Source organism: Eutrigla gurnardus, assembly GCF_963514095.1.
Source record: "Eutrigla gurnardus genome assembly, chromosome: 5".
Classification (NCBI taxonomy): domain Eukaryota; kingdom Metazoa; phylum Chordata; class Actinopteri; order Perciformes; family Triglidae; genus Eutrigla; species Eutrigla gurnardus.
In genome coordinates this window covers 19425158-19453143 of record NC_139919.1, presented here as the reverse complement: position 1 = coordinate 19453143, position 27986 = coordinate 19425158, and the positions used below count along the sequence as shown (strand labels likewise).

Genomic DNA, 27986 nt, shown 5'->3' with positions numbered 1-27986 from the left:
CAAAATATCTTTACTACTTGTTACTATTGGTAATAATGAGCCGTTCGTAACCAGGGACGTCTTTTGTGAGTGTAATCTTCAACACGCAGCCGTATCACCTGCAGCCTACCTCTATGGACTGCCGTGCTTTGGTCGTGACTTTGATTTCCCCCTCCCCTAGTGCTAATCATGTTATCTAAAAACGAAAGCAAACACTCCCAACTCCTCCCTCACCACTCTGCCCTCCCTCTGATTTTTTTTTTCTAAATCTGTTATTCTGCTGTGTATTCCGTCAGTGTTTAGTTGCAGCGAACATTTCAGCTGCGAGACTCCCGCTTCTATTCTTCCTCTCACTCCGCGGCAGTAACACGGCTTTCATTTTTTATTTTAGGTTTTACTTAGCTCGCGATATCGCGCTTTTATTTCTTATCCCTCTTTCACTTCCAGGGCACCACTGAATGCATGTCAGTGACCAAACTAGTCTTTGTGGAAAATAACCATCAAATCAACATTTTTCTCTTCGCCGACGTTGATTTGGAAGAAGGCATCTCTGTTCGACTGGGACCATAAAACAGGTAAAACACAGAGCACGTCTGGCGCAGTTTGCAGCAGTAACCTAGGGTTTATATTTAATCCACGTTGCAGTCATTTAAAATGCCTGTTGCGTGGAAGCTCAAAGCTGCCTTTTGTTATTGGTAATTACGGGGGGTAATTGTAATGTTACACACAAGTCACAACGGTAATAACAGCTACAGTTGACATGCTTTGGGAAGGTCTGCTGAGAGTTGTGTGTGTGTGTGTGTGGATAGACATATCTGCCTGTCATGTTTGAGTGTGGGATCTGCACACAAGGGTTTGGTTGAATGCAATATGCAGGCATTTTATTGGATGTCTCAGAGTTCCAGCATTTTATCTGCACGTTATTTTTCTTTTGTTGTCATGCAAGGGAGTGAAGGGCAAAACATAAATCAATCAATCAATCACTGTGATGTTATATTTAATTCTGTGACAGTTGGCAGAAGTGAAGAGCACCTGCAGATTCCTTCCTGGCTATGTATCTGTCTGCAGCCAGCCTCCATGCATGCATGCATACATTCATGCAGTGCAGGGAGTTCGGGTCTTGTCCTTGTTTACCCTTAGGGGTCACACACTCAAGCCTCCATAGCAGACTGTGCTGTCAACTTGACTCCAGTTCATATACAGTACTTTTACACACCTTCGGTAGATGTATTGCAGGGATCTTGGCTCATTTAGTAACAGAGCCAGACAAGCCAAGTTCAGCTACCTACAGGCTGTGGACTCTGCACCAGTCTAACTCGTTTTCCTTTACTTTATATAAACACTGATAAACTGACAAACACACATGGGCAGGCGGCCACATTTCCCACATAACCTGTTTTCACTTCCCCACTCACACAGACACACATTGACTGCCGGGGGAGTTCCATATTTTATTTAGCAAAGACCATTCACAATAACAAAAATGTTATGCTGATGATAGGTTATCAGTCTAATTATTGTATCTACATTTTTCCCACACAGTTGACTTTCATTATCTCACCACAAGGATGTAAAACACTCGGCTCACAACCAAAAAAGTAAAATGTAATCTCTGGGGGCGTAAATCTAATTCTCTCTATTTTTCCGAAATAAAAGTGCGACAGGCAAGTTAAACTGCTTATATCATGCTTTGTGCCAGATATGTTGTCCTGAATGATAGGTTCAGTTTGTTGTATGTTTGCTTGAATGTGGTCTGCTGTGGTGCTTTAATGAGCTGAAAGGATTTCTGATACTTAACCTAATTACTTTGCTGCCTCCATCCAGGCTTCTAGTTTTCACTCTCATTGTGATTTATGGATCTTCCACCTTGTGCTTTTTAATCAATCACCTTGTCATCCACGTTATCCTGTTCCGTACTTGTCCTTGTCGCTGCTCTTTAAAGAGTTAGTGAACCAAACAATGGCGGTAGTGGGTCCTTGTTGTGGACAGTTTCATGTAGGAACTATGGTAGAAAGAAAATAGCTCATGAAACTGCTCACAACAAGGTCTGTGAATTATCTTGTGTAACTGGGTCATGATTTCTGAAAAGAGACATTGCTGTTGAGTTTTGAATTATTTTTTGGGTGCCTTTATCACTATAAGCCAGGTGCCATCTAGTTTCATTATATTCAATATAAGGCAGATATCTCAATGAGGAATATCTCCAAAACTCGCACCAAAACACTCTAGACTGATAAATAGAACTACAGGAATACAGGATTTTGGGGTGAACTGTCCCTTTCACCTCTGCCATTTTAACTACTCTTCCAATTAATGATACTTTCAGTATTCATATTATGACTGCTGCTTCAACTTTTTTCATTATCTCATCTGTTTCAAATGTACACTTTTAGCAGTATACTTTTTCTACTTTTATAGATCTTTTCTTCTCTTCTTTCAACCTGATGTATTGGCCTTTAACACTTTACAGTCACATGTATCCAAAACTATTGGAATAAAAAAAATGCAACAGTAGAATTTTAAAAATGTCTAAACCACCAAAATGACCGTTGTTATTCCCCTGCCTATACAATGATTGTGCAAAAGAAAATAGAAAAGGAAAGGGAGGAGAAATACACATTGGTTTCGTTTTTTTAATTGTTAATGTGTCACCTTACCTTTCACTAAATGCATGCCAAAGAGTTTTATTGATACAAGGCTATCTAGTAGTGTGAGCAGATACGGTGCAGTGCTCTGTCGAGGTGGCAGCCAGTCTGCACACCAGCCATAATGCAGACGTAAGAGCTCCGGTGAAGGTTACACAGCTGTTTGATGATGGCCGCAGTGCGCTGGAGTCAACAGCAGCCACCCCCTCTAACCCCCTCATACTACCCCCATCCTGCTCTATATAATGTTGACCCCAACGTACTGACTGCTGGAGCCACATATTCTCACTAGGACTCCTGGTGGAACGGCAGCATACTGACTGTTATAACTGGGGCGCTCTATATGTATTCACCGTGCCGCATCCCTGCAAATGATTGTTTATGCTGCACTGTAAATGTCAGACAAGTTCAGTAGGGCAAGATCATTTCTGTACGAAATGTTCACTCCATAATTTTGTCCGATTACAGTTGAGAGTTTTGATTTAAGATTGTTTATTCGAGGGGAAACAGTCTATTTATAGATTAGTTCATCAACAGAAAATAAATGTGCAAATATTTTCAGCAGGACCTGCTTTGTCATACAATTTGATCGACGAATGGATAAGTTAATTTCATTGACAGATCACAGAAAGTTGTGTTTACCAGAGATGTGTTCGTAAGTTTCTTGAAAATAAGCAATTCAGTATGAAATAGCATGAAAAAAGACAAATTGACCAAAGAAATCTCTGTCAACTAAGACGAAGGTGGCAACACAAATTTTATGTTTGCTGGGCATGTACAGCAGCATAAAACATTTTTTTTTAACAGTGATCCTGAAATCCATCAAACATACACACTATCACATTTTAGACCATTTAAAGTTGTTAAAGCATGTGAAATAAAAGGTGATAAGTGTTTCCGGTTACAGCTTCTCATGTGTGAGGATTTTGGTAAGGTGAAGTTGATATGGGCATTTTTTATTTATTTTTTACAAATTTTCACTAACATTAGTTGAACCCATACTGTGTATTAAATGTCACATTTTTGTGTATTGATATATAGCTGTTTTTAGTTTAGACCTTTAATACAGCATTAATCTGTATTGTAAGGACAACACTGGCATAGTTGACATAGAAACAGAGCTCTCGATCAGTGTTTAGCTACAGAAGAGTGCTTCTATATTGCATCCTTCCAATTCATCTGCCTCTTTATTATTGGCTCCTTTGCTGTTTTTGATGCCTGTGTATCTTTTGGCCTTCTTCATGTTTTATCATGCTGTGGTAGGTAGAGTACTGTTGTGCAATATTGCAGCTTGGCATGCCGTGTTTCATTTCAAACTGAAGGATCTGCATTTCCCACAGAGTTGTTTAAAAAAGACGTTGAGAAAAACATTAAACATTAAATGAATGCAAGCAGACAGACGTGCTTAAAGCAGAGAATATGTTGTTTTTGTACATGTTTGTACAACATCCTTGTCACAAGTCTGATACATCTTTAAAGACAGTAATTTGTATGAGTTCTAGATTTTTCTACAGACAGCATAGTGTTGGATTTAATGGTTATACCCATCTGCTGTTATTGGTAAATTATTAAAGTCCCAGTCGGCAAGTCCGGCGGATCGAGGGCACTCTGTCAGATTTTGAATGTTTACAACTCTCATGCTCCTTCCCCACGACCACCGAGCTCCTTCCCCTCGACTTCGTGCCCTTTAAGAATCCCTTAGATCACGCCACCTTTGAAACGCGGGTCCGATGTTGACTCTGGTTTTATCACGGGCACCGTCGCAATCTTTCTTTTTTTCCTTATTTTCCTGCGGTGTTTGCTTTTCCTTGGTTGTTTTGGACCTCCACGTTTCGGTTTTTAACGAGGAATTGGAAGCTTGTTGCTACTTCCCTCCGCCTCCCTCCTGTGATAGTGGAACGACCCGAGGGGGGAGGGGCTCTGTGTGTGTACGAACACAGTCCTGCGTGCTGATTGGACAGGACGATCTGGGTGCTGTCGATTTTTTGCAAAACAAACAACAGGCTCTACCTGCACGTAGAGGCGCACTTTTTTTTTTTAACCCGGATGATTTATGTTGTTCTATTGGAGCATAGTGTCAGCTTCGGTGAATATGATAAAAAAATGTTGCCGATTGGGACTTTAATTGACTAATGTGCAGATGAGTCCCATGGTGTACTAACACTGTGGAGTCAATCAAAACTGTTGGTGGGGTGTCTTCTTTTTAGCGATGCTGGTGGTGATCTGTCGCCCTGTCAGTATCAGGCACCAGGCTTTGTATCTAATTTTACATAGTGGCCAAAAAGTGGAATTACAACTTCCCGGTCAGTCATGTAATGCCATTGGGTCCATAAAGACGTCGTTAACTCAGCGGATAAGTAAGTTCCCAGTATGAATACTTGAATAAATCATTAGGTCCTAAAATTTGTTAAATTGACTAATAGCCAAATCCAGAATTATTTTCATTCCTCCGTTCATGAGAGTGAGCCAGAAATATGGAGTCTGGAGACTGAAATATCAACTGTTCGATGAATTGCCACATATTTTTTACAAACCGTCATGGTCCCCAGATGTTGAATCCTAACAACTTTGGTAATCTTCTATCTTTTCCTGTAGCGCTAATCTGAGGCTGACATTTTTGCTTTTTTGTAAAATAGCTTTTATTTGTTAGATTCTCATGGTACACACATCCAGAGGATGAAATCTAATAATTTTGGTGAGCCTCTGAGTCATCTGAATCATCATCGGGTCAAAATTGTAATTTCTCCAATACTTTGATTTATGACCAAATACCTACAAAAGTAATGACATTCCATCAGCCTCTACTTTGTGTTGAGTTCAAATGATCACGTTTTCTCTCACAGAGCTGCTGCTATGGCTGGAGACTTGTGTCAAGGTTATACTTACTCATGAGAAACTATTTTAATTAATAATACTCACTATTTAGTTTGCATGTCAGATCTATTAGCTTACCCATAGCACTCATGGGTTGTTCTGTCTGTTTATGGGTGGCATGTCGAATTTGACCCTACGCATTATTCCATGTCATGATTCTCTATACTTAACTGCCTCCATTGTCTTCCAGTACCCGTAAAGGCCCTGCTAGGGGCCAAATGTAACACTTCTTAAAATTCCTGAGGGGGGAACTCCTGGAAAGCAGGATTTATCAGCAAGTCATAACAGTGTGTATTCAAAGGTACAGGCTGTCTTATAAACTACAATGGCACGAGAGGAAAGCCAGCATTGCCTTGCAGTTTTCCTAGAATTGTAATGGCAACCGTGCGCCATTTGGTGTCTGGTGTGGCGAGGAGAGCAAGAGGAGTGTCGCTGAGGAGCATTTTGATGATGTGGGTTGCATATTGCCGAGCTGCGTTGTCAGGGTGTGCGTAAGCAAGGACGCCTGACACCGACGTGGACCTGAATGCGGGACAGGCAAAGCTGCAGGGAGGAATGCTTGTTTTGTCCCCCCGAGAAAAGTTTTTATCGATCTGTAGGTAGGCTGGGCGGAGGAGGAGGCAAAGACAAGCATAATGGTTAAGCAAGCAAAGCAGTTGCTGTACCTGCTCATCTCTCATTCCTGCCTTTCCTTTTTTTGGGCTGGGATGTGTCTTTGTTCTTGTGTTTGAAGGTGGGTGTATCAATTCAGCTCCCACCTCCCCCTTATCCCTCCCTCTCCCACTCCACTGCGGTGTTCTCCTTCTGGGCTGTCTATCTGCATGCGCACTCACACACTCACACTCGTTCCCTCACACTCTCCCCCCTGTCTGTTCCTCCGTCTGTGTCTGCCGCCATCAGACGCAGGGGCTGATAATATCTGCTCCAGCCCCCCTCTCCTCCTCTCCTATTTTCGTAATACTCCTGCATCTCATCTTTTGTTTGTTCACTTTGTTGTTTGTACATCGTGTTTCACGCGGGGCAAACTTCCTCCCTCCGGCTTTTACCAACTCCAAAATGCAGTGTGGAATTTGCCCTCTCTTGTGGAGCTAAATCGTAGTTTCCTTCTGTGAGTGTATCTTTATGAGCCACCTCACTGATTGTTATCTGTATTCAGTTAGTGTCTGGACACGTTGCTCTGCTCTCTGCACAGCAGCGTGCGTGCATCCTCCCTCTTGCATCACACTGCAGTATAGTCCGCCGTTTGAATAAGACATGACTTACTAGTCCACGTTTCGGAGTCAGAGTTGTTGTACAGTTAGAATATTAGCATGTGGCTCAGCCATGACTGTGAAAAAATCCTGGGAGGAACAAGGACGGGCTCTGTGGAGGGAGGAGCCACTGTGGAAACTGCCCTGTCATTGGTTGACGTTTTGAACCGCATGCCTGCAAAAGTCTGCCCGATTGGCTAAAGTCTTGCATTGAGCACAGCAGCTGCAGTTGTGAAGAACCCCCCCCCCCCCCCCCATATCTCTCTTTCTGCCCTGTCTCTCCTTTTTCCTACTTCTTTCCTTCACATTAATAACTGTCTGGGATATACTGTCATCAGTGTCGAATACACATGTGCCAGCTGCTGCGACTCCAAGGACATGGCTTTTCACAGCGTATTGCAGTATAATTCATTTCAAGTTAGTCAATCACTTTCTGCTCCGTGGAGCTCAGGGGAGTTGAAGTGACGTCTCTGTCCTGCCTGCAATCTCCCTCATCCCCTCTCTCTCTATCTCTCTCTCACTCGCTCTCCTTCTCTCTCTCTCTCTCTCTCTCTCTCTCTCTCTCTCTCTCTCTCTCTTGTATCACTTAATCAAGACATAGCTTGCCCTTTCCTGTTCATTGCTGCCTCCCTCCCTCCCTATGCTCCGTTCCCCTATTTGTTTGTCCTCGCTTTATTCTCTTTGGCTCTTTCCCTTCCACAATCCTGCCTCGTGGTCCTCATCACCCCGTTCAAACAAGCTCCACACGAGGTTGTAGCTTCACATTAAGGACATTTTTTTCTCCTCAACAGGCTGCCTTTTTGTCAGTGCTTTGAATTAATGTTCTGTTTTTTTTACAGTCCACAGCGAGATAGAGCAAGCAAGGACATGCGGAAGAGAGGTCAGTGAGGAGGATGACAACAGAAGAACAGACAACGGTGAAGGAGGGATGAGAACGAGACTGAAATAAGAGGAGGAAGTGGAACTCCAAAGTGCCTACTGCGAGGGGTCGTCTGCTGCTGTTTCGCTGCTGGATGAGAGCAGGACGAGCTCAGTGTGCGTTTGGCCTTGAATGGAGGCTATATTTTATCCTGTCAGCCACAGAGTCATCCATCCCACGTTGCTGAGCTGCAGTCCGCACATACCCTGTGCTGAGCCGCCACCTCGTCTCATCAACGCAAGGACACCATTCCTCTAACGTTGTGCTTTCGTTTTTTGTTCTGAAGAAATCTTCTTTCTCAGGCCGCTCTAACGTAACCGCAGCGATTGCCCCAGCCCCGGCCATGTTGACGTGAACGTACCAGTGACCTACGGTGGGCGTCAGTAGATTCAGGTGAAAACACAGACGCTCAGTGTCACATGCCAGAGTGATGTCCCCAGAGTAGTTCTGTTTTTTGTTTGTTTTTTTGAGACAGAGCTGGCCTCTGCTCACAGTCTACCCCCTCTATCTCAAACTTCAGCTGCCACTTTTCCCAGGAAGAACTCATAAACATCCCCTCAAAAACGCCAACCAAAAGGACTCACTGCCTTTTTTGCACTGAGGGAAAACAGAGGATATTTTTGCTTCTGTTTCGCTCTGTTTTTTTTTTCTTGCATCACTATTAGTCACCCTTACCCTCATCAGACAATTTTTCCATCCACCTGCCCTGAACGCTGCTCAGTGTTGTTAAACGACTCTGATGGCTGTCAGCATGACCATGGGACGGGACACCAAATGGCTGACCCTGGAAGTGTGTCGTGAGTTTCAGAGAGGCACCTGCTCACGGTCTGATGCCGAGTGCAAGTTTGCTCACCCCTCCCGGAGCTGCCATGTGGAGAATGGCCGAGTCATCGCCTGCTTTGACTCACTCAAGGTAACAATGCAACAGACATTACACATCTTTAGACACATGCAGTGTGAGCTGTGTCAAGGTAGTTGATGCCTTTTACCCCTCATATACACACAACACAATTCACACACGGATATACACAGATTTCCTGGTGTGTTTTAGAGCAGAGGTGGTCTTTGTTTCAAGTGAGGTGGCCCACCTCCACTATAAATATATATTTAATGATTGTGACTATCCTTTGGGATGTCATCTACCAACTAAATTGTTGTGTCATGTTGCGGGTGGCTCACCACCTCAGCTGAACCATTTCCTGGAAACCTTGCAAATATGTCAGTTGATCCACCCTTTTTTACCCCCACTTACATTTTCAAGGCTATTTTTGTCAGTCATCAATACATCCTTGTGATTCTGTGGGGTTTAATATTGTGAATTATGGTAAACAAGTTTATAAACAATTTTGAAAAAGTCTCACGCAGAGCAACCTTTTAAAAAATTTGAGAATACCGACTGGAAATAATATTAGGGCTTGTCGCAGTAGTAATAGTAGTAATAAAGAGGATGATATGGATCAAATCCTTTATCACAGTTTAGCTGTCCTATTTTGTGATAAATATATACTGTTTATCATTATATAGAGGTTATTAGGCAAAGGTTATTTTTGCCTTTATTAGATAGCATATTGTTGATGATGTAATACGATACTAAAGGCCTCGTTACAATTGTATTAATTGTATTGAAAGGTCTGATGGTGTACACATTTTGTCATTTAAGGCTTAACACCCGACAAGTTATAGTTAAGTGATTGTACTGCATGTTACCACATCCAGACTCACAAATATCAAACACTGTCCAGCTATAAGGCATTTTTTTGATCAGTTACACTAATAAAGTTAGCCCCGAGCTCTTTAGGTATGCCTCATCGTTGCTATCTTTACAAACCATCATCAAACACCTGCGTCACAGATGTCCGATTATCATGTCCAGTTATTAAAAGTTAATCCACACCTTCCAGCCAATTAAGAATGAAAGATTTTCAGTGGCTATGGTCTAATAATCATCATGTTGCCCAATTTAAATCAGGCAAATTAACTTTTGATTCTCTAAAATTAAACAAATATACATATGTATATCACTGTCAGAGGAATGTGCTCTGGTTAAGATATTTATTGTTTTCCATTTTGCCCAGGCGTGATGGAAATTTCTCATGACGGGACTTTGCCGACAGTCGGTCCGTCGGTGATGAGCTTGTCGATCGCGTTGCTTTAATATCAACCCGAGCTCCACTCATACACAGCAGAAAACCTAACAGTCCGAGGAGTGATGATGCTCTGCTTTATTTTAGAAGGGCTCCAACCGTCTGTGTCCGATTGCGCTAAAACCGAGAGTAGACTGTTGCTGTATCAGCTCGTGTGTTTTGCTCGACCGGCTTTCGTGTGGGGAAAACGTGAGACCCAGACAAGGGGCTTTCTGTCTGAGTGCAGCTGCTGTCTCCTCGTTTATTGAGTTAGAATTTATTATTCAGCCATTTTTCTGTGTTATGTCCTCCAGAGCAGGAGGGAGATGGAGAGGGAGAGAAACAGAAAGGGGGGCCTAGCAACAGCACAGGAGCGCATACCCATTGGATAGTTTGATCTTCCTGAGTGGCACTGCTGTTTTTAGCACAGAGCAACAGCCTGGCTCTGTACTGGTTGCATTGATGGGAGAAAGAGGCGAGCTGCTTTGTACCAAAGGCAGTGAACAACCATTAAAGGCCACTTTCGATTGTTTGAAGCCCCGGGGTCATGTTGTTAAAGAAAGAACTGAAGTTAGTGACAGTTGAAGGTCAAAGCAGCTTTCTTTATCAGGAGCTGCAGCGGGGTTTTTGTGCCAGCACAGTATGTCAACAACCACCTCTTTATATCAGAGTTTCTTTCCTCATTGTTGTTCAGGATTATTCTCTGTTGACAGCCGTTGTTTTTGGTCGACTGACTGGAAAAACAAAGAAGCACCTCGCTCAAGCCGCTCTACAGCATCGCTCCTTCCTCCTGCTCTCCGCCCACCCCTCCCTTCTTTGTTAATTTTATGGATTTATCTGCTAATGGCCTCCCTCCTCACTGTGCCTCCCATATCTGGCATCTCCGGCCCGGTCCGAGCCAGCCGCCGTCATTCCCTGTTGCTCCTCCATTAGCTCCGTCTGGTCGGTCTGAACCTGCTTTAGGGGAGGGAGGGGGAGGGAGCTCACCACCCAGTTCTTTTTACCTTGTTAACTGGAGTGCTGCTGTCATCTCCAATGATTAGTGTGGACATCACATCTGCCCAGCGTACAGCAGATTCAACAGCAGTGTCACTTTGACATCATGGTAGAGCTGCAACTGACAATTATTTTCATCAATTAATCTGCCAAACACTTGGTCTCTTAATCGATACATCTTTTGGCGGTTAACATGAAAAAAAACAGATGAAAATGCTGCTTTTGTCCAAAACTCCAAACTCACATATACTCAGTTTACTATTATGTGAGATGAGTAATAACAGGAAACCTTCAGATTTGAGAGGCTGGAAACAGTATATTTTTGACATTTTTCCATGAACAAGAATTTCTAGCATGCTCTGTGCTCTGCGAAAGGTCAGGTGATCACCAAAGAGATTATGATTCATCGTCTGAGTACTGGCTGTCTTAAAAAAAACATTTCATCTTAATCCACCAAATAGTTGTTGAGATATTTCAGTCTGAACCAAAGTGTGGTGCCATCCTTCGAGGCAAGCAATTAGTCAACTACCAAAATAGTTTCTAACTAAAATCCTGTCGAATAACTCATCGATTCATAGACTATTTGTTTCAGTAAGCCATTATCACATATAAGAATGAACCCAAATTAATATTGTAATCTGTTTATTTATCATTTAATCGACATCACCCAATTATCTCTGAATGCTTCTCAGCACTACTGTACTGACAGGGACTTTCTCTGTGGTGCGTAGTGTGTTGCTATGGCAACCAAAGGGAGATTCCTGACCCAATACTCTCCTCGACAACAAGATTCATTGGCCTCCTTCTTTACCCCAAATTCTTACAGCTTTTATAAAGGTTTTGTATTTTGTTTTGTCGGAGCACAAGATGCGTAAAATTCACATAATAGGTGCTTTTCTTTCCCCGTGAGTTGGAGCAGGCTTGCTTGTCTCATAGGACTCACTCCTCATTACAGACTCATCCCTAAAAACACAGCTCGCTGACGCAAAGCCTGCTCGCATCCAGTGTAGGCGAGAGTGTTTGTGTAAGCCTTATGTACCATCCTGGCCATTTTTCAGGCTGCTGCATGCTTCGCTTGTATTCTTTTTGTCTGGTGTGTGAGGTCGTATGAATCCCTCCGGGATGCCGGTATAGGACACACTGCAGTTTGTCCTATATAGCTCTGCTGCTGCTGAAACCCCCTTTTTTTTAATGTGTCCTCATCATAGCGCGACATCATCCATCAGCGTCAGATTCTCTGCACCATGACGTCAGTCCTGTCTTCAGAGTTTTTTATTCTCTGTTGCCAGTTGTGCGGCACTTCGCATGCTCACCTAATGAGAGGTGGTTCGCGTGGGTGTGGTTCGACAGAGCATGTGGCGGGCGTTCACTGGAGGTAGTTTAGCGGGTTAAGAGCTCATCTGCAGGGCCAGACAGCTGCTGCCGGCCCAGGGGTTTAATGGAGACTGCAGTTTTTGTGTTGACCTGCAGTGTTCCTGCAGCACCATCTTCACCTTCCCCACAGACTCCGGCAGGGAGGAAGGACACTGCCTTAACAACATTCTGGGGTGAAATGAATTGCTTTTAGATAAGTAGCTCAAAATCTAATGAAGGTTTTGACAAGAAGCCAAAAATGACAAGTGGAAAAATGAGCCTAAAGAATTACTTCTGATCAAAAAGGTTCGTGGCTGCTGAATCAGGAGAAGCTGCAGCTGACTAAAATACAGAATTGTACCAACCTTAGTTAGTATTAGGTCGATGAAATGCTTGTGTGCTATCCATAGTTTCACAACACATTGCATTGTTCACAACATTATGAAATGAATCACTGATACTAAGGGAGTTATAGGCTCTGTAACTGCAGACTACAACTACATTTTACTTTATAATGCGCAATATTGCCGAGCTATGTGACACGAAGGGGATCTGTGAAATCTGCTTTGCTCAAACACATAAGATTTTGGTCACAGAAACTTCCTGTTGTCATTGTTTAAGGCTGCGTGTGATGAATCAAGCTTTCCATAGAAGACAAATAGAAATGCTTTGACTAGTATGCACATAAGCCAAACAGGCTGCATAGCCAACATGCTTATGATGCAACATATTGATGAATAAGTCATGAATAGTTCTCTGTGTTCATTCGATTAGATGGTTTGGTTTTAATATAATTAATTGAAAGAATATTGTTTTTATTGGGACACACTGTAGAACACTTAACTTTAGTGTAGATCTCATGTTAGCCGATCCTTTCTGACCTTCTGAAGGTGAGCAGGAATAAAGATCACAAAGAAACCACGGTTATCTTCCCAGCTTTACTTTATAATGCTGGTATGTGTATAAAGTCCAGTGATAGAAGGAGATTTACTCAAATACTGTAATTAAGTACGGATTTATTTTACTCCATTGCATTTGTTTGACATTTCATACTATTAAATACAAGCTATTACTTTATTAATATTCTACTTATAAAACTAATCAAATATTGTTATATATCTTTAACTATAACAGTAAAATGCAGCCGACAGCTAATAACATAATAAACATTTTAATATATAATTTAAACATTCACAGGGACCATTTTTTGCATTGGGTACTCATTTAAACACTATTTAAATACATTTTGCTGCTAATACTTCTACATTAATTTGCTTACGTTCTAAGGCAGGACTTTTACTTGAAACAGAGTATGCTTACATTGTGATCTTACCACTTTTACTAAAAGTATCTGAATACATCCAACACCACTGACAGTATTATGCAAGTTCTTTGTGATGTGAAAAAAACCCACATTATTAAAAAAATATAATAAGCTTATTCGTCTCTGTTCTCCATCTAGTCCCATTTTGCTCTTCTCTGAACAAAATAAGTGGATGTGCTGCAGTGAGTCACATGAAGTTCTACTTGTTATATTACTTATTAAATGACTGATAACTAACAGCCAGGGATACACAGTTTGTTGTAGAGGATGGTGAGACTGGAGCATATGTTCTCACTCTGTAGCTTTATCTCATGTCAGTGAGGTTTATTTGACGTCTGCTTCTGTGGAAAAATCCAAAGCTGGCTCAAATACTCCACCTGTCATTTCACATTGCATTAAAAGCGGCTTGTTAACGGTGTAGAATAAAAAGGACAGTTTGATTGACTCAATGGCTCAAAGGAATTTGCTTGTAAAACAAGAAACAAATTTGAAAGCTGGCCAATTTCTACATGTTTTCATGAGATTGTTGTTGATTCCAGCGTGTCATGATTTTAATGATGAAAGTGGTTGCACATTTCTCATAAGTTATTCAATATGCTGTCTTCTGGGACTTCATTAGTACTTTACTTCACCAGAATTTACCGTACGTAATTCTGCTGTATAAACGCACTTGATTCCTGATGTTAAGTCTAACAAATTGTACTTGATTATATGAACGAGTGCTCTCCCAAACTCAGATTGGTTGCTTCAATAAGGTGAGCTTTCTATGTCAAGGCCCACCTCTGATTGATTTAGTGTGACATTATTCTCAGGTTCACCCTGTTCATCTCTCTGGTCTCACACTCATCTTTCTCCCCTCCTCTCGCCTCCTCAGGGGCGCTGCACCCGTGAGAACTGTAAATACCTGCACCCTCCGCCGCACCTGAAAACCCAGCTGGAGATTAACGGGAGGAACAACCTGATCCAACAGAAGGCCACGGCAGCCATGTTGGCTCAACAGATGCAGTTCATGCTGCCCGGAGCACAGTTGCAGCCCATAGTGAGCAGCCCACGCTAAAACTACGACATTTAAAAACGACTTTATTTAATTAAATACGGAATGTACTCTTGGTACTGTGAGTGATCTTTTAGCCAGCAACTGAGTGGTAGTTATTTTGTAACAATAGAATAATATTTGGCTGGCATTTCTTCTAAATTATTTTGTCCAAAAAAGGAATTAAAAAAAAAATTCGGTCTATTATTTAAATATAAAAAAGTCTGTATTTGATGTTTTTTAGTAAATTATATTTTCATATAGTATATTATGATGCAGAGTTTTAATTAGCAACACTGAAGGAAGGTTTGTCTTATTCAACTGTAGAAGTAGCATAGTTGTAGCTCATTGCATAGTTCTCATTTATGTAAAAATAAAAATTCACAGTACTGGTTATGTTACCAGCAAATCCTCTCCTAAAGCTCTGCCTTAACTTGTTTTGTCTCGTTTCTCCCTTCTCTCCCTCCCTCAGACAACATTTCCAGTGACGCCCTCCCTGGCAACGTGCCCCAGTATGGCGTTCAGTCCATATCTGAGCCACATGGGCCCAGGCATGGGCTTGATGCCTGAGCTGCTGCCCAGTACTCCCCTGCTGGTCCCTGGGAGTCCCACAGGCCTGGCAACCATGGGCAACGGCACCTCGGCACAAAAACATGTGCGCACAGACAAGCTGGAGGTATGCGCCCTGTGCAGTTGTTGTGTTCCTATGTTTGGCCAAAGTGTGATGAAAAGTAAATGTTATTAAGTGCTCCTGCTGATCCTCCCAGGTTTGTCGAGAATTCCAGCGCGGTAACTGCACGCGGGGTGAGAGCGACTGCCGCTACGCCCACCCTCTGGAGGCCGGCATGGTGGACTGCAGTGAGAACTCTGTCATCGTCTGCATGGACTACATTAAAGGACGCTGCAGCCGAGAAAAGTGCAAGTACTTCCATCCCCCAGCTCACCTGCAGGCCAGGATCAAGGCTGCGCAGCACCAAGCAAGTCATAACACAGCGGCCACAGGCTTGGTGAGTCCAATCAGTCTTTGTTCTTTTCAACGCAAATAAGCATTAAAAGCTTTTCTATATGCTGAACACACACAGGTGGAAGCCAATATGCGCCATCTCAAAAGTCACAAATCAAAATACACCATATCTGCTTATTACAGCAGTGAAACAGTAGATGATTTTCTTGTTCTCATCTTGGCATATTGTTTCCTGATGCAATGAAGGATCAGGGTATCTTAGTATCCAGTAGCCAGCTCGAAATTTGATAATGTAGTCTGGGGATTATGTTTTTTTCATCAATGTCTGCTACTGTGCCTGTGGCTGAGCCTGTACTTTTAGCTACGAGGGCTAAAGTTAACGCTCAGAGCAGCTGTAACATAAGCAGGTCAATCTGCAGTGCTGATGCAGAAAAACATGAAAGGCAGTATTTGAAAAAGATGTAAAATAGTATGAAAGGAATTACAAACCTATTCAGGATTTATACATTTGGGCGTGTGTGTGTGTGTCTGTGTCTGTGTGTGCGTACATGTGTGTGAGAGAGAGTAAGAAGTTCTTTGGTTATCTCTCATTGCAGTTTGATATTTCAGCCCCAAAGTGAATGAAATCATAGCAATCCCATTTTGCTCTTGGCTGACCTCTGAGCTGTCCTTCATCATTTCACTTAATCTGCGATGCTGCAGTGTCCTCTTGTGGTGGTAAACAAGAACATCCACGTTGCCTCACTGTTGAGTCTGAAGAGCCCACTGTATTGTATTGTATTGTATTACTGTGACATAACACCAGATAACTTCTCTCCTCCTTCCAGGCTCTGCCTCCAGGTGCAATGCAGCTGCCACCAAAGAGGCAAATCTTAGAGAAGAGCAACGGAGCAGCTGCCGCCGTCTTCAACCACAGCATGTTCCACTACCAGCAAGCGCTGGCTAACATGCAGCTCCAACAGCAAGCCTTCATCCCCACTGGTGAGTCTCTACACACACTGAAACACAACCCATACAATTATCATACATGTAAGAGGTAAGCTGGAATCACACACTTGTTTTTTTTTGTGTGTGACTCATAATTAGGTAATACTGTGGGTTACAGTGATACAGTTGTGTTACAGGTGTAGTTGCATCGGTATGCACGCTGTGGCTTCTCTCTAATAAAGTTGTGTATTGCTTTGTGAGTGCCGGCCTTTACTCCGTCTCTTACACCACGCTTCTCCTCAGTACACTCGGCTGTGTTGCTGGCATTTGCTTCGCTCCGGTTTGATGTGTGATGAGAAGCCATAAAAAAAACAGAATTATTACAATAATCAGTCAAACTAAGAACAGACAATTAACACATCAGTGTACCCATTATGTGGGAGTGTGTGTGCATGCTTTGATGGCTGCATGGGTTGCAGGTTCCTGGATGTTCTTCTATTTAAAAAGAAAACATTTTTTTGACTGAAATTGGCAGCTGGCAGCATAGAAAAGAAGGCGAGACAGAGCAAAAGAGAGCCGATACCAGTCCTAATACCTTGAATCATATTTCAGCTTCCATGATAGAATTTTGAGATTGTTTTGGTTTCCACATGTTTTGCACTACACTGGATGCGTGGTTGTTGCTTCACAAACAGGAGAGACTTGATTTGAAAGTTTAAATTTAGATTTGAAGGACGGGTTGGCTGGAAGTGTATAATCGCCATAATTGGTTGACAAATACTTCATTGCCAACCATTTCTAAAACCCCTTAATCGTCTAATTTATCTCGCAAAAATACCTGTTCGCTTCAACCTGCTGTTGTAGATTGTGAAGGAAATGTTATGAGCAGATCAACTGGAGACTGAAGAAGCTGCAGGACATTTCCAAAAATATTAAGATGAAGGATTATTGATCTTGAATTCAACCCCTTACAGATAATATGGGACAATCAATACACGTGATGCACAGAATGTGGCCTCTGGGGCCCAAGGCTCCACTCTATCAGCTGAGAGGTGATGTTTCTCCAACTATTCTAGGAAATATATGTGTATGTTCAGGTGTTGAACTTGATGTCCTTGATGCAGAAACAAAAGAAGGGGGACAGGCAGCTACTATGAGGCCATAGCCTTAGAGTCGGTCAGTTGTTACAACTCTGGGCCCCAACGAAGGTCAAGACCGGATGCACTTAAATAATTTACCCGGAGTCAGGACCAGGTGCATTCTTCTCTCATAGTCAATGTATGCATTTAGAGATTTAACCTTGTTTCTCCATCCTGTCAATCGGTAGGGAAATCTGGTCCAAAACCTAGTCAGAACCAATGTTTGACCCAGATTATCTGTGAAGAGTTTACAGATCCAGTCTTACACCTAAAATCTAGATGATAACATCGGTACGTACCGAGCGGGACCACAATAGCCGATGAGAGAGACAAGCTTGAGTAACAGTCAACGTCCTAGCTAGCATAGCACTGCTGGCGGTTATAATCAATTTCCCAGTGCTTGCTGAAGAATAGACAACCCGTGTTTATTGCATCTCCCCACTCATTTCCTCACCCAGATCCGTTTAGCCTTCCGCTTTTGTTTTTTTCTCACTGCAAAGCATTGTAGCATGATGTCAGTCTCTGTTTTGCTGCTTTGCCATGAGATCATGTCAGGTGGTGTGTTGCTACTATCCGGGAGTGTGTGATGCTACATTATTTTCAAATCTTGTGGCGTGTGCATGATTGAGATTAGAATAACCTCTGTGAAGATGAACCGATACACCAATTGCACCTTTTCTTCACCACAACTCTGTCCTTGTTTTCTCTTTGCTCTCCTTCTGCATGTCCTTCTCGTCTGCTCTCGTCCTCTTGTTTTGTGTCTATTCATAATGTGACAGGCTCTGTTCTGTGCATAATGTCCTCAGGAGACATTTGATGCTCAGCTGTATCATAGCTGGAGATCAGTTACTATTCTGTATGTGATATTCAATAATTGATTGATTAACTGGACACATGACATACTGTTTAGCATATTTAATCGAATAAACCAATACTACATATACTAATGTATATGTTTACTGTTCTACCAACAACTTTCCAAAACCATTATATATTAGCTTTTTAATTTCCCTATTTTGTGAAGAACAGTAGGTGATTTTTCAGTTTTTGTTTAAATCAGAGTAGACAAAAAGGTGAAAGAGATAGAGATGGTGGATGAAATGGCCAAATTCAGACTGGAGATGTTGCAGTTGCATTTTCAGTGCCTTCAACCCTTCGGCCACCAGGGCGCCCCAAAAGACCACATATAATCTTCTCCATAGCATCATGTGTAATGTCACATCCATATCATCATCCATATCACATTTACCACATCTGCATGCTGATATTATGATAGATACATATAGACCACATTTGGAAAATGATGATGCAGAAATCATTTGTCTGTTGCTGTCATAAATCACAGTGAAATTAAGTTTCCACATTGTGTAATGCTGCTGGTGGGAAAAGCACCCAGTGATTTATCATTGCCATAATGTTGGAGGTATCACAAGAGATAGATTAAAATAAAAAAAATAGTAAAAAAGAATTTAAGAGATACCCTGACTTGTATTGTTCTAGGTCCATAAACATAAGATCCTACATTTCCCATAATGCAACCAAAAGTAACATATTATTAAACACACTCTCAGCCTGAAATATATTATACGCCTGTGGTACCGGCGGTGAAGCATATCCTCCATCATAATATCAAATAAAAAGAATACAGTATGATCTCAAATGTTAGTTACCTCTTCTATGCGCTTTCTTGTCGACTGCAGCTGGTTGCTAGGTGACGGGAGTGGCAAAGAGTGGGATGCAAAAAGGAAATTCGTAGACCACGGATGATTTGGGACACAACTTATGTATATGAGCAGTGATAACAGTGTATGTTGACCCATCACAACTGGAAGTGTGAGGTAGTTGTCCATTAAACGCCCACATAGTCCTGAGAAAAACATCTCATTAGGCAACATAAGTGACAACTGATGTGTGGGTGTACAGGGGCTTTAAATCACACAATGTTTCGTTTTACTTTTAGTACATATAGCAGCTGCCCTTACATAGTATGTAGGCTACTGTTGCATGCAGTATGCATTCGATTGGGACGTACTACTAACCTCATTGCATTGCACCTTGAACTTTGACCCTCTTGCTCATATATTCACTGTGCATAGGATTGTAGGTCAGAAGAGCATGTTGGCATGCATACTGTAAAATGCAACCGGATGTTGTAGTACACCCTGTTATTTTTGGTGTTCTGCATTTTGGTATTGGACACACAGATCACCCGGTGACATCATCAGGGGGTCATTTTAGTCATACTTGACAAAACTCCTGCAGACATAGCACACATATATACGGTATAGATCTGTTCTCACGCTGACTTGTAAACTGGCATGAGTTTTCATTTAATACACTCGAAAGTTAGACATCGGATATTACCTAACTGGGTTTTAGTAAGCTTGTAAATATTTGTGCTGTCTTTGTCCAAGGCAGATTCTTCACAGGACATTTATGAGTTGTTTATAAAGTGAAATGTTGACATTTATCTCGCAAAGCCTGTCACTAAGAATGATTGTCAATTCAAACTACTGTCACATTAAAGCTTTGGCATTATTGAAAAGGGTTTATTTTCTCTATTATGGATCATTTGCTCCCTCCATACACATATCCTGTCCATTTGAATACAATATATCAGATACTCCAGTCTGATTAGATTGTATGACTGTGTATTGCTTTGTTTGTTTAACTACCATTTGTTGGTGAAACTGCATTTTTCTTTCTTTCTTTCTTTCTTTCTTTCTTTCTTTCTTTCTTTCTTTCTTTCTGTCTTTCTTTCTTTTTTTCTTTTTTGTACCTGGTCAGCTACTTACGCTAATTATGTAATTTTTTTTTAATCTCTTGTTTCTTTTGCATGTGTCTTGATATTTGTTCATCCTGGCAATACCACTTGACTTGTGCCATGATTTTTGATCCAACACATTTTGCCATGGTAACCATATCATTCCTGTCCCCCCCTCCTGCCCCTCCCCTCCTCCCCGCCCACATCCTCGTCCTCTGTCTTTCGTCTGACTCGCCTGAATAAAAGTTGCCATGATGCACGGTGCCGCCACCTCCACTGTTTCGTCGGCTTCGACCCCAGTCACCAATGTTCCTTTCGCTGAATCTGCTGCCTCGAATCAGGTTTGCTCTTTCATTTCAGTTCTCTTTTATTTTTGAGTTTTCTGAGTCCTGTTCCTAGTCTTCTTTCATCAGGTTCAAGTGAACGTCTGTTCACCTTTCATCTGTCTTCACTTTCCTGTCTGTTGTGGTGTGAGCAAGTGTCATCTAAACATCATAGTTTGGTCTATCATGCCTCACTGTCTGTCTCAGTCTTCTATGTAAGCTATGGACATACAGTATGTGGTCTGGCATTGGTAGCAAACCTGCTAGAATTCAAATTCCCCTTTACATACAGATTGGGAAACTCTTGGGTTAAGCAGGTGCCTGTGGCTGAGCAATATAAGATTTCTTTCCTAATAAACACTGATATGTTTCTATTTTAATTACTTAAAGTTGTTGTTAAACACCAATTCAATTTCAGTGGAACATCATTTTTTGATGGAGTTTTCCTTTATGGACTGAATGTTTTTTTTTGTTTTTTTTGGTGGCTTCATTCCAACACGAATGGTAATGATTATTCAAAATACATAAATATATACAAATATTGTCATGTTTTGGCTAACGTGTACAAAGAACATACTGGCTTTATTTTTATTTAATTCTGCACACTAACCTCATCTTACTCAATCATCTACTGGTTTGAAGATCTTTCTCACCCCTTCCTCTCTCTCTCTCTTCCAGTAGACGCCCCCGAGCTTCTGACTCCTGATCCAGTGGAGCTGCAGTGTGTTCCAATGGAAACCCATTTCTGTACCGTCCCCAAACTGCTGGTGGCGGCTCCGGTGGCACTAAACTCAGTAAGCCTTTCCCGAAACCCCAGTTAAAGTCCCTGAAACCTGCACACTACCAGGGCGGTCATCTTTTCTGAATGCAGCAAACATGTGCCTCGCCTACAGTGCACACTGACTTGAGTGTGAAACTTCTTATAAAATATTATGAACGCAAGAAAGCTGCGATGGTTCACGCAATACAAGCCTGGACGTATTACTGTTGCTGTAAAGCAGCCATGCTGATGCATACTGAGTACTGACTTGATCAGGCTGAGCAATAGAGCTCCCTTGTTATACAGCCATACATGCCCACACCTTAAAAGTGCAACAGACACACATACACATGTACACACACACACACACACGTGTTTAAGACTACATGCCCTTTATGGAATGGCGTCATCATGTGACGTGACCCGATACTTTTGACGGTTCCAAAGTCATAAACTCTGAAAAGCTAATTCTGGAAATTGAGACCATTCAAGCTGCAGACGGACCTGCCGCTGATCTACAACCAGTACGTGTTGTCAAAATGAAAGATATGTTTCATACCATGTCATGTTTACGTTTCAAGATGGCTACAAATGTGACTTTTTGTGTTGTACCATGTATGACATTCAGTTTGTTCTCATGGTCTCATCTTGCCTGATGAAATGCCAACTAGTTGTTCATTTGTTTGTGCCTTTGATTTATCTGCTCGGCTGCAGAGGAGACTTAGTTCCCCAAAAATAATTCAAACATTATAAATTGACAGATTCTTTTTCAATTAAAGGCAAAAGGATAATAGCAGCAATTGAGATTACTTTTCATGCAATTTAAAAACCTTAAGGAAATACAAATTGACACAGTGACATACAATTAGGATACAACTTCTATATTAAAGGGGCTGAGATGTGAGATTTCTAAGAATGTGGCTTTTAATTTCTTGTTTTAAGAAACAAACTGCCTTAAAGAAGGTGTGGTCGTGTTATTACCACAACTAAATTTGAGTGTTGCAATGTTTTTAGTCATGGCTGTGATGAGTAATTGTCGGATGACTGAAAAAGCAAAGTATGTCCCATTTCCTCCATGATTTGATATCGAAACATGGTGTAAAAGAATGACAATCTACAGGCATAGTCAAGTTCACTTATTGGCCTCAGCCACAAGCCCAGATTTTATGTCCCTAGTAAAGACTAAATTATATTTCAGAGAAACAGATCTAAGATTACAGACTTTTATATTTGGCACTTCTTAAACTTTTAGATTTATTGCACAAGATGGGAGCTGTTGTTGTGCCTAAAGTCTGTGTGTGCCAAGTGGTGGTTGGTATATGCAAGGAGCTGCCCCATTTAATGCAATACCTGAATAATTCCTCTAAATGAATGTCTCCCTCTTTCGGTTTGTTTGTGTAATTCTCTCCTTTCATGCGGCTTTAGGATTGAATATGTGACACAAGATTTTTGTGTTTTATCGCTCTTCAGGGAGAAAGCTAAGAACTTGAAAATGTCCCGTCTGACTTCATAATGTGTCGTCTTTTCTACTGATGTGTGCTTTTTGTCAAAAGTGGTCAGACTCTGAATATTGCAGCCACAGCTGTTATAACCAGAATTGAGTTATGCTAAAGTCAGGAAATGAAGGAATAAATGAGGAATTGCTTTGTTGTTTGCGAAGAATTGAACATAACGGCTCCAGAAACTGGGCTGAAATCCCTTTTATCCAAATTCAAATGTGCCTCGTTCGAAGTCTCCTCAAACCACCGCTGTCAATACACTGTAAGAACAGACCAGTGCTCAAAGATAGATGTGTTATTTGGTACGTTATTATAACAGTAAATCACATCTGTACTTGTTTCTTCTCTGAGGCAGCTGTGCTGTCGTATAGTTTATGTAAAGAAATAGATCAGTGAGTTGTGTGCATACTTAAGTGTGTTGAAAAAGACAAATCACATATTTGGTTAGTTGTAAATGCTGCAGATATTACGGCATTTCCCACTGAACATTATTCATTTTAAATAATGTTATTGTGTCGTGAATGTATCTAATGCAAAAACTTTACACATGTCCTTCTAAAAAGACAGGCATGTTGAAATGTAATGATTCACTATATATAGACTATTTCTGAGGTCACATAGGTACCATGCTGATACTGTGTTAAGACATATTAAAGTATGTGTATTGTTATATAGATTTATATTTAATGTCAATGGATGGTGTGACTACTTTTAAAAATATCTTTCACTCTTCAAAAAAAGTCGAGCAGAATTGTACTTTTTGGAGTACAAATGTGCTCCATGCAGCAGGTACAAAGCGGTACCATTTCTTGCTAATCAGTTGTTGTGCCCCTTCCGTGGAATTACCCAAAGTGCCCAAAATACACCTATAAACAATGGTATAATCACAGGGCAAAATTAAGAAAATCAGCATGCTACCCTTCTTTTTAGCATTTTCTTTTTTTCGTGTGATGTGGATCAGTCAGTGCTCAGTGTACTGCAGTCTTTGTTTCTATTAACTCCTACTGAGAAGGCTATATACACAAGCAACGGTGTAGACAGACCATCCAGGAGGACTTGCTAGTGCTGCGACAAGGATGTAAGCCCTCTCTGGCTTCCCACCCATGTCACTGTTCAATGAATTTGGATTGACCCAGGGTTTGGGTAGGAGAATGCTCTTTACCACCTAGGAGCCCAAATCCGTGTGCAACCATAACTGTAGCAACTGTACCTTAAGTTCACGTTGAATTGGTATAAATGTGTACCTTTAGCCATCAGTGTGCTTATTTGCTTTCTTTTGCAGTTAGATGGGGAGACCTATATCATTCTCATGTTTGTGTTTAAATGTTACAACCTGCAGCCACCTAGCTTAGCCTAAAAGGGGAAAGGGGTAAACTGCGAGCCTGGAATTGTCTAAAAGTGGCATTATACACCTAACAGCACGTCTAAAACTCCCTGATGAACACATTGTATAAACTGTTCTGAGCCAATCGTTGCGACATGGACTGTGCGACCCCATTGATAAAGTTAGCTGATAGCGGGCTAATGTTAGCTACATGTTAGCAAGTACTGTAATGAGCAAAGGCACTTGTACATATAATACAGCATTCCTGTCTGATTTATCCACATCCTACCATAACACAAGCTGCATACTCAAAAACCATGTCTTCAAAACCTACAGCAAGTCCAATTGCCTATGATAAAGCTTTCAAAGATTACCAGGACCTGGATGACTGAGAACCTTCACATACAGAAGTGTAAAAGTGTTGCTCGGCATATTTTTCTCGGTTTGGACTGTAGATTCAAGAGTTCTTAAACCAATTGCTTAATTGTGTCCAAGCTACATACCCTGCAGTCGTCTGGTCAGTGCTCTCTGGTGGACAAACTATGTAATGTCTACACTATATCTAATAACCTCAAACCTAATTTGGTATTTCAGCACTTAAATTTCTTGTCACTTATCATGCGAATTAACTACAAATGCCATATTTCTACAAGAAGCTAATATTGGCCATGTATTGGTCTCACTCTACTTTGGACAGGCTAGCTTGCTAAGATACTGTCTCCTGGCTCAAGCTTTCACCACACGGAGATTTATGTCTTCTTATCTAACCCTCCAAAAGAAAGTGTAAGCACATTTCCCTGAAATGACTGACTTTCTATCTACACGGTGGATCAAACATTACATAGCCCATTATATGCTTGTTATCGTACATCTGTAAAGAAATGTATTTTTGGTACAGAAACGTCCTTCTCCTTGAAGTTGTCTCCTTGTTTTTGAGTATGTTGAGCAGCTACATTTTCACAAGTCTTGGAAATCTTTGAACAGAAATATCCCTCTCCTCCTCAATGAAATTGATGATTCGAATGTCCAGACAATGTCGTTTGTCTAAATCTTACAGCTTTTAAAGACTAGCTTTGTCCAGCCAAGAAATCCCCTCCCCTTAGCCTTCGTATCCTCCCCCTTCACATTATTATGCCTTCACTAACTGCTGTCCAGCTGGAAAAAAACAGAATACTTGATTAATAAATTGTGCCTCTTGGGGGCATTTTAACTTTTACGTTTAGATGTATGTATTGATGCAGAAGAGCGTGTGGCATGCGAAAAATTAGTTTTTACCTCTTTCCCTTCATTCTCTTGTACGTGATTTCCTTTCGGCCTAACTGTATTTTTCTCATACAGTCATGAATCATAAACCCTTGAATATGCAAAATGCTCTGATCATTGTGTCCAGTGACCAGATCCTTTAGCATGTGGACAGTTAATTCAGTCCTGAGCATAATTTGTGTTGCCCGGGGCACAAACAAAGGGCCTTATTTCCTTGATCACTGTATAAAGATGTGATGTATGAAAGTGACATGTATTAAAGGTAAGTTAAGCTTTTTTTTTAAACTGACTTAAGAAAAACAGCATGGAAATTAAAAAAAAAACTCATTTATACATAGTTAGTAGTTTGTGTAGACCAACAAGAAAACAATATATATAATTAAATGAAAATCATTTGTATACAATGATGTAGTCATTGTTAATGGTAATAGTTGCTGTTACTGTGGCAACAGAATGACAACATGGCTACCTTTCTATTACCCTAATTGTGATTTTCTTTCTTCACATTAATTAATTCAAATAACATCACTAACTTATTCAAAAAGGGAATGTCTAATTAGTTTGTCTTGTTATTGCGACATGATTAAATATTTTGTATGGAATACTTAAATCCTTGTAATATCCAAAGGTCCTTAGGGGAGATCAGGTGTTTATTTTGTTTTGTTTATTTGACCTATATTGATTTTGTGTTTTTCTTTTCTTATACATGGTGTTTTTGAGAAATAAGAATGGACTTTGGCTTCTAAATCTATCAGGAAGGTAAAGAGTCTTGTGGACTATTAGAAAGATCTTTTTCTGTAAAATCAATCTAGATAGAAATCCCCACTGTTTACCTCCTGCAGACTGGATGGCCCTTGCTCAGTTTTCTCTGTATGGAGGCTGAGCTTTCTTTAGTTCATTCTGTTTCAGTTTTGGCCAAGAAGGTGGTTCAGAAGTCTCTTTCTGTCCAGCTGTGCTGGGTGATGTCGATCCTTGCTGAGGTGTATACGAATGTGTGATGTTCACCTTGTTTGCACTTATGTACATAACTATGTCAAAATACTCAAAATTTATTTTGAATAAATATAGATAAAAGAGTTGATTAAAAATCAAATCAATGTATTGTTAATGATACGAGTATGTCTATCATTTTATTACAGTATAAAAAGATTGCTCTGAAGGATCTGTCCTTTTGTTTGTTTCTTTGCTAGAGCCCCGTTCTTTGCCAAGCATGACATTGCCTAGCTGTAAACCATGAATGTTTTTGCTTTAAAAAAGCTTTGTTTCAATTAATTTACTGTAATATCTGACTCTGACATGAAACCAGAGAGGTGGACTAGAAGAAATAGTCAGTCTGGAATACATATAATAAACCAGTTCTGGCCTTGTCCTTTAATGCTCATTATAAATCCCTGAATGCAGGTGCATTCCTCTCTTGAATAATGCACCAAAATAAAGCACAGAGTAGCTCCACCTGCAGGCTGAAAAGCGGCCAGGAAGAAAAAGAAGAGCAGAAATAAAACTCTAAGTATGGAGGGACATGGCTGTGAGATGTGTTCACAGGGTTTTAATTTCATTTTACGTTTGTCATTTTGGGAAAGGAGTTTACTCTTTTCTCCCAAAAACAACAAGATATCTGAATTCTCCTCAGGATTTTAGTCAAAATTGTCAAACAAGTCAAAACAACCTGGATTTCCATGATTATTCCTACAGCAGCAACAACGACCTTACGCAACTCTGCCCTTGCAGATTTGGACATGTGATGCCCTTCAAATGCTATTAAAGCCAGCAATTTTGTTGCCATGGCACTTGTCCAACTAGTGGATTGACTGAGTCATCCTGGTGAATTGGTTCACAGCCCTTTGTCTTCACATGTGGAGTGGACTTAACATAGTGTGGGTTTCCAGTCACAAACAATTCAATAAAACTTTGATTTGTTTTTCCATGATCAATTGTTTGCATAATTTCAGTTGTGATCGCATGCAAGATGTAGTTGGTCTATTACATTCTCCATTGAAATTGACTTAAAACAGCACATGTACTGAGTTTGTGTAAAACATATCCCTTTAATTCAAATCCTTTGTTGATGAGTCATTATTAAATTGGGTACAGTCTCAGACTGAATTGCAACCCGTGGAAGTGGGCCAAAGACTGTTCAGGACTAAGCCATATGAAAAACTTTCACTGACTCTCTCGGACTGACTTGAAAGTGACTGCTGTTTCTTAATCATCTAGCGTTTCACTCTGTTTTCTGCTTGTGGTGCTTGTATGTGCTGCTGTGCTACATGCCAATTTATTTTGCAGTGTATAGCTATTAAGAGTAAGTTACTGTGCCTATGATGAGTTCTGCGATTTCTGTTTGACCTTTAATAAAACACATAGTTGTGATCCTCTTATGATGTGTTTTGTTGTTCATTTTCTTTCTTTTCTTTTTTTTGTCTCCTTTAAAGATACATTTTCCATGTATCTCCTGAATTGTGAGCTCTCTTCTGTGTAACATGATAATATTTATATGACTAAAGGTTATATTTACAAGTCATGGATGTCT

The 27986-nt window shown here is 40.9% G+C and overlaps 1 protein-coding gene across 3 annotated transcripts; it reads left to right on the top strand.

The window, feature by feature from the left end:
• The first annotated feature begins 272 nt into the window (after positions 1–272).
• Positions 273–27834, top strand: mbnl3 (muscleblind-like splicing regulator 3). 3 transcript variants are annotated; one of them, XM_084010267.1, is made up of 8 exons: positions 274–554; positions 7588–8580; positions 14338–14502; positions 14969–15172; positions 15264–15503; positions 16288–16441; positions 20537–20631; positions 21292–27834. In XM_084010267.1, exons 2-8 carry the CDS (start codon positions 8407–8409, stop codon positions 21292–21294), a joined length of 1035 nt encoding a protein of 344 aa, XP_083866393.1. In that variant the 5' UTR covers positions 274–554; positions 7588–8406; the 3' UTR covers positions 21295–27834. The 3 variants fall into 3 exon arrangements, with proteins under 3 accessions (XP_083866391.1, XP_083866393.1, XP_083866392.1); XM_084010265.1 differs by lacking the exon at positions 20537–20631 and having other exon boundaries at positions 273–554; XM_084010266.1 differs by lacking the exons at positions 274–554; positions 20537–20631 and adding an exon at positions 7479–7498.
• Positions 27835–27986: the final 152 nt, after the last annotated feature.

Coding starts and splice junctions, on each gene's coding strand:
- mbnl3 (XM_084010265.1), top strand. CDS start 8,407: ATGGCTGTCAGCATGACCATGGGACGGGACACCAAATGGCTGACCCTG. Junction 15,504..16,287: donor ACACAGCGGCCACAGGCTTG/GTGAGTCCAATC, acceptor TCCTCCTTCCAG/GCTCTGCCTCCAGGTGCAAT. Junction 16,442..21,291: donor GCAAGCCTTCATCCCCACTG/GTGAGTCTCTAC, acceptor TCTCTCTTCCAG/TAGACGCCCCCGAGCTTCTG.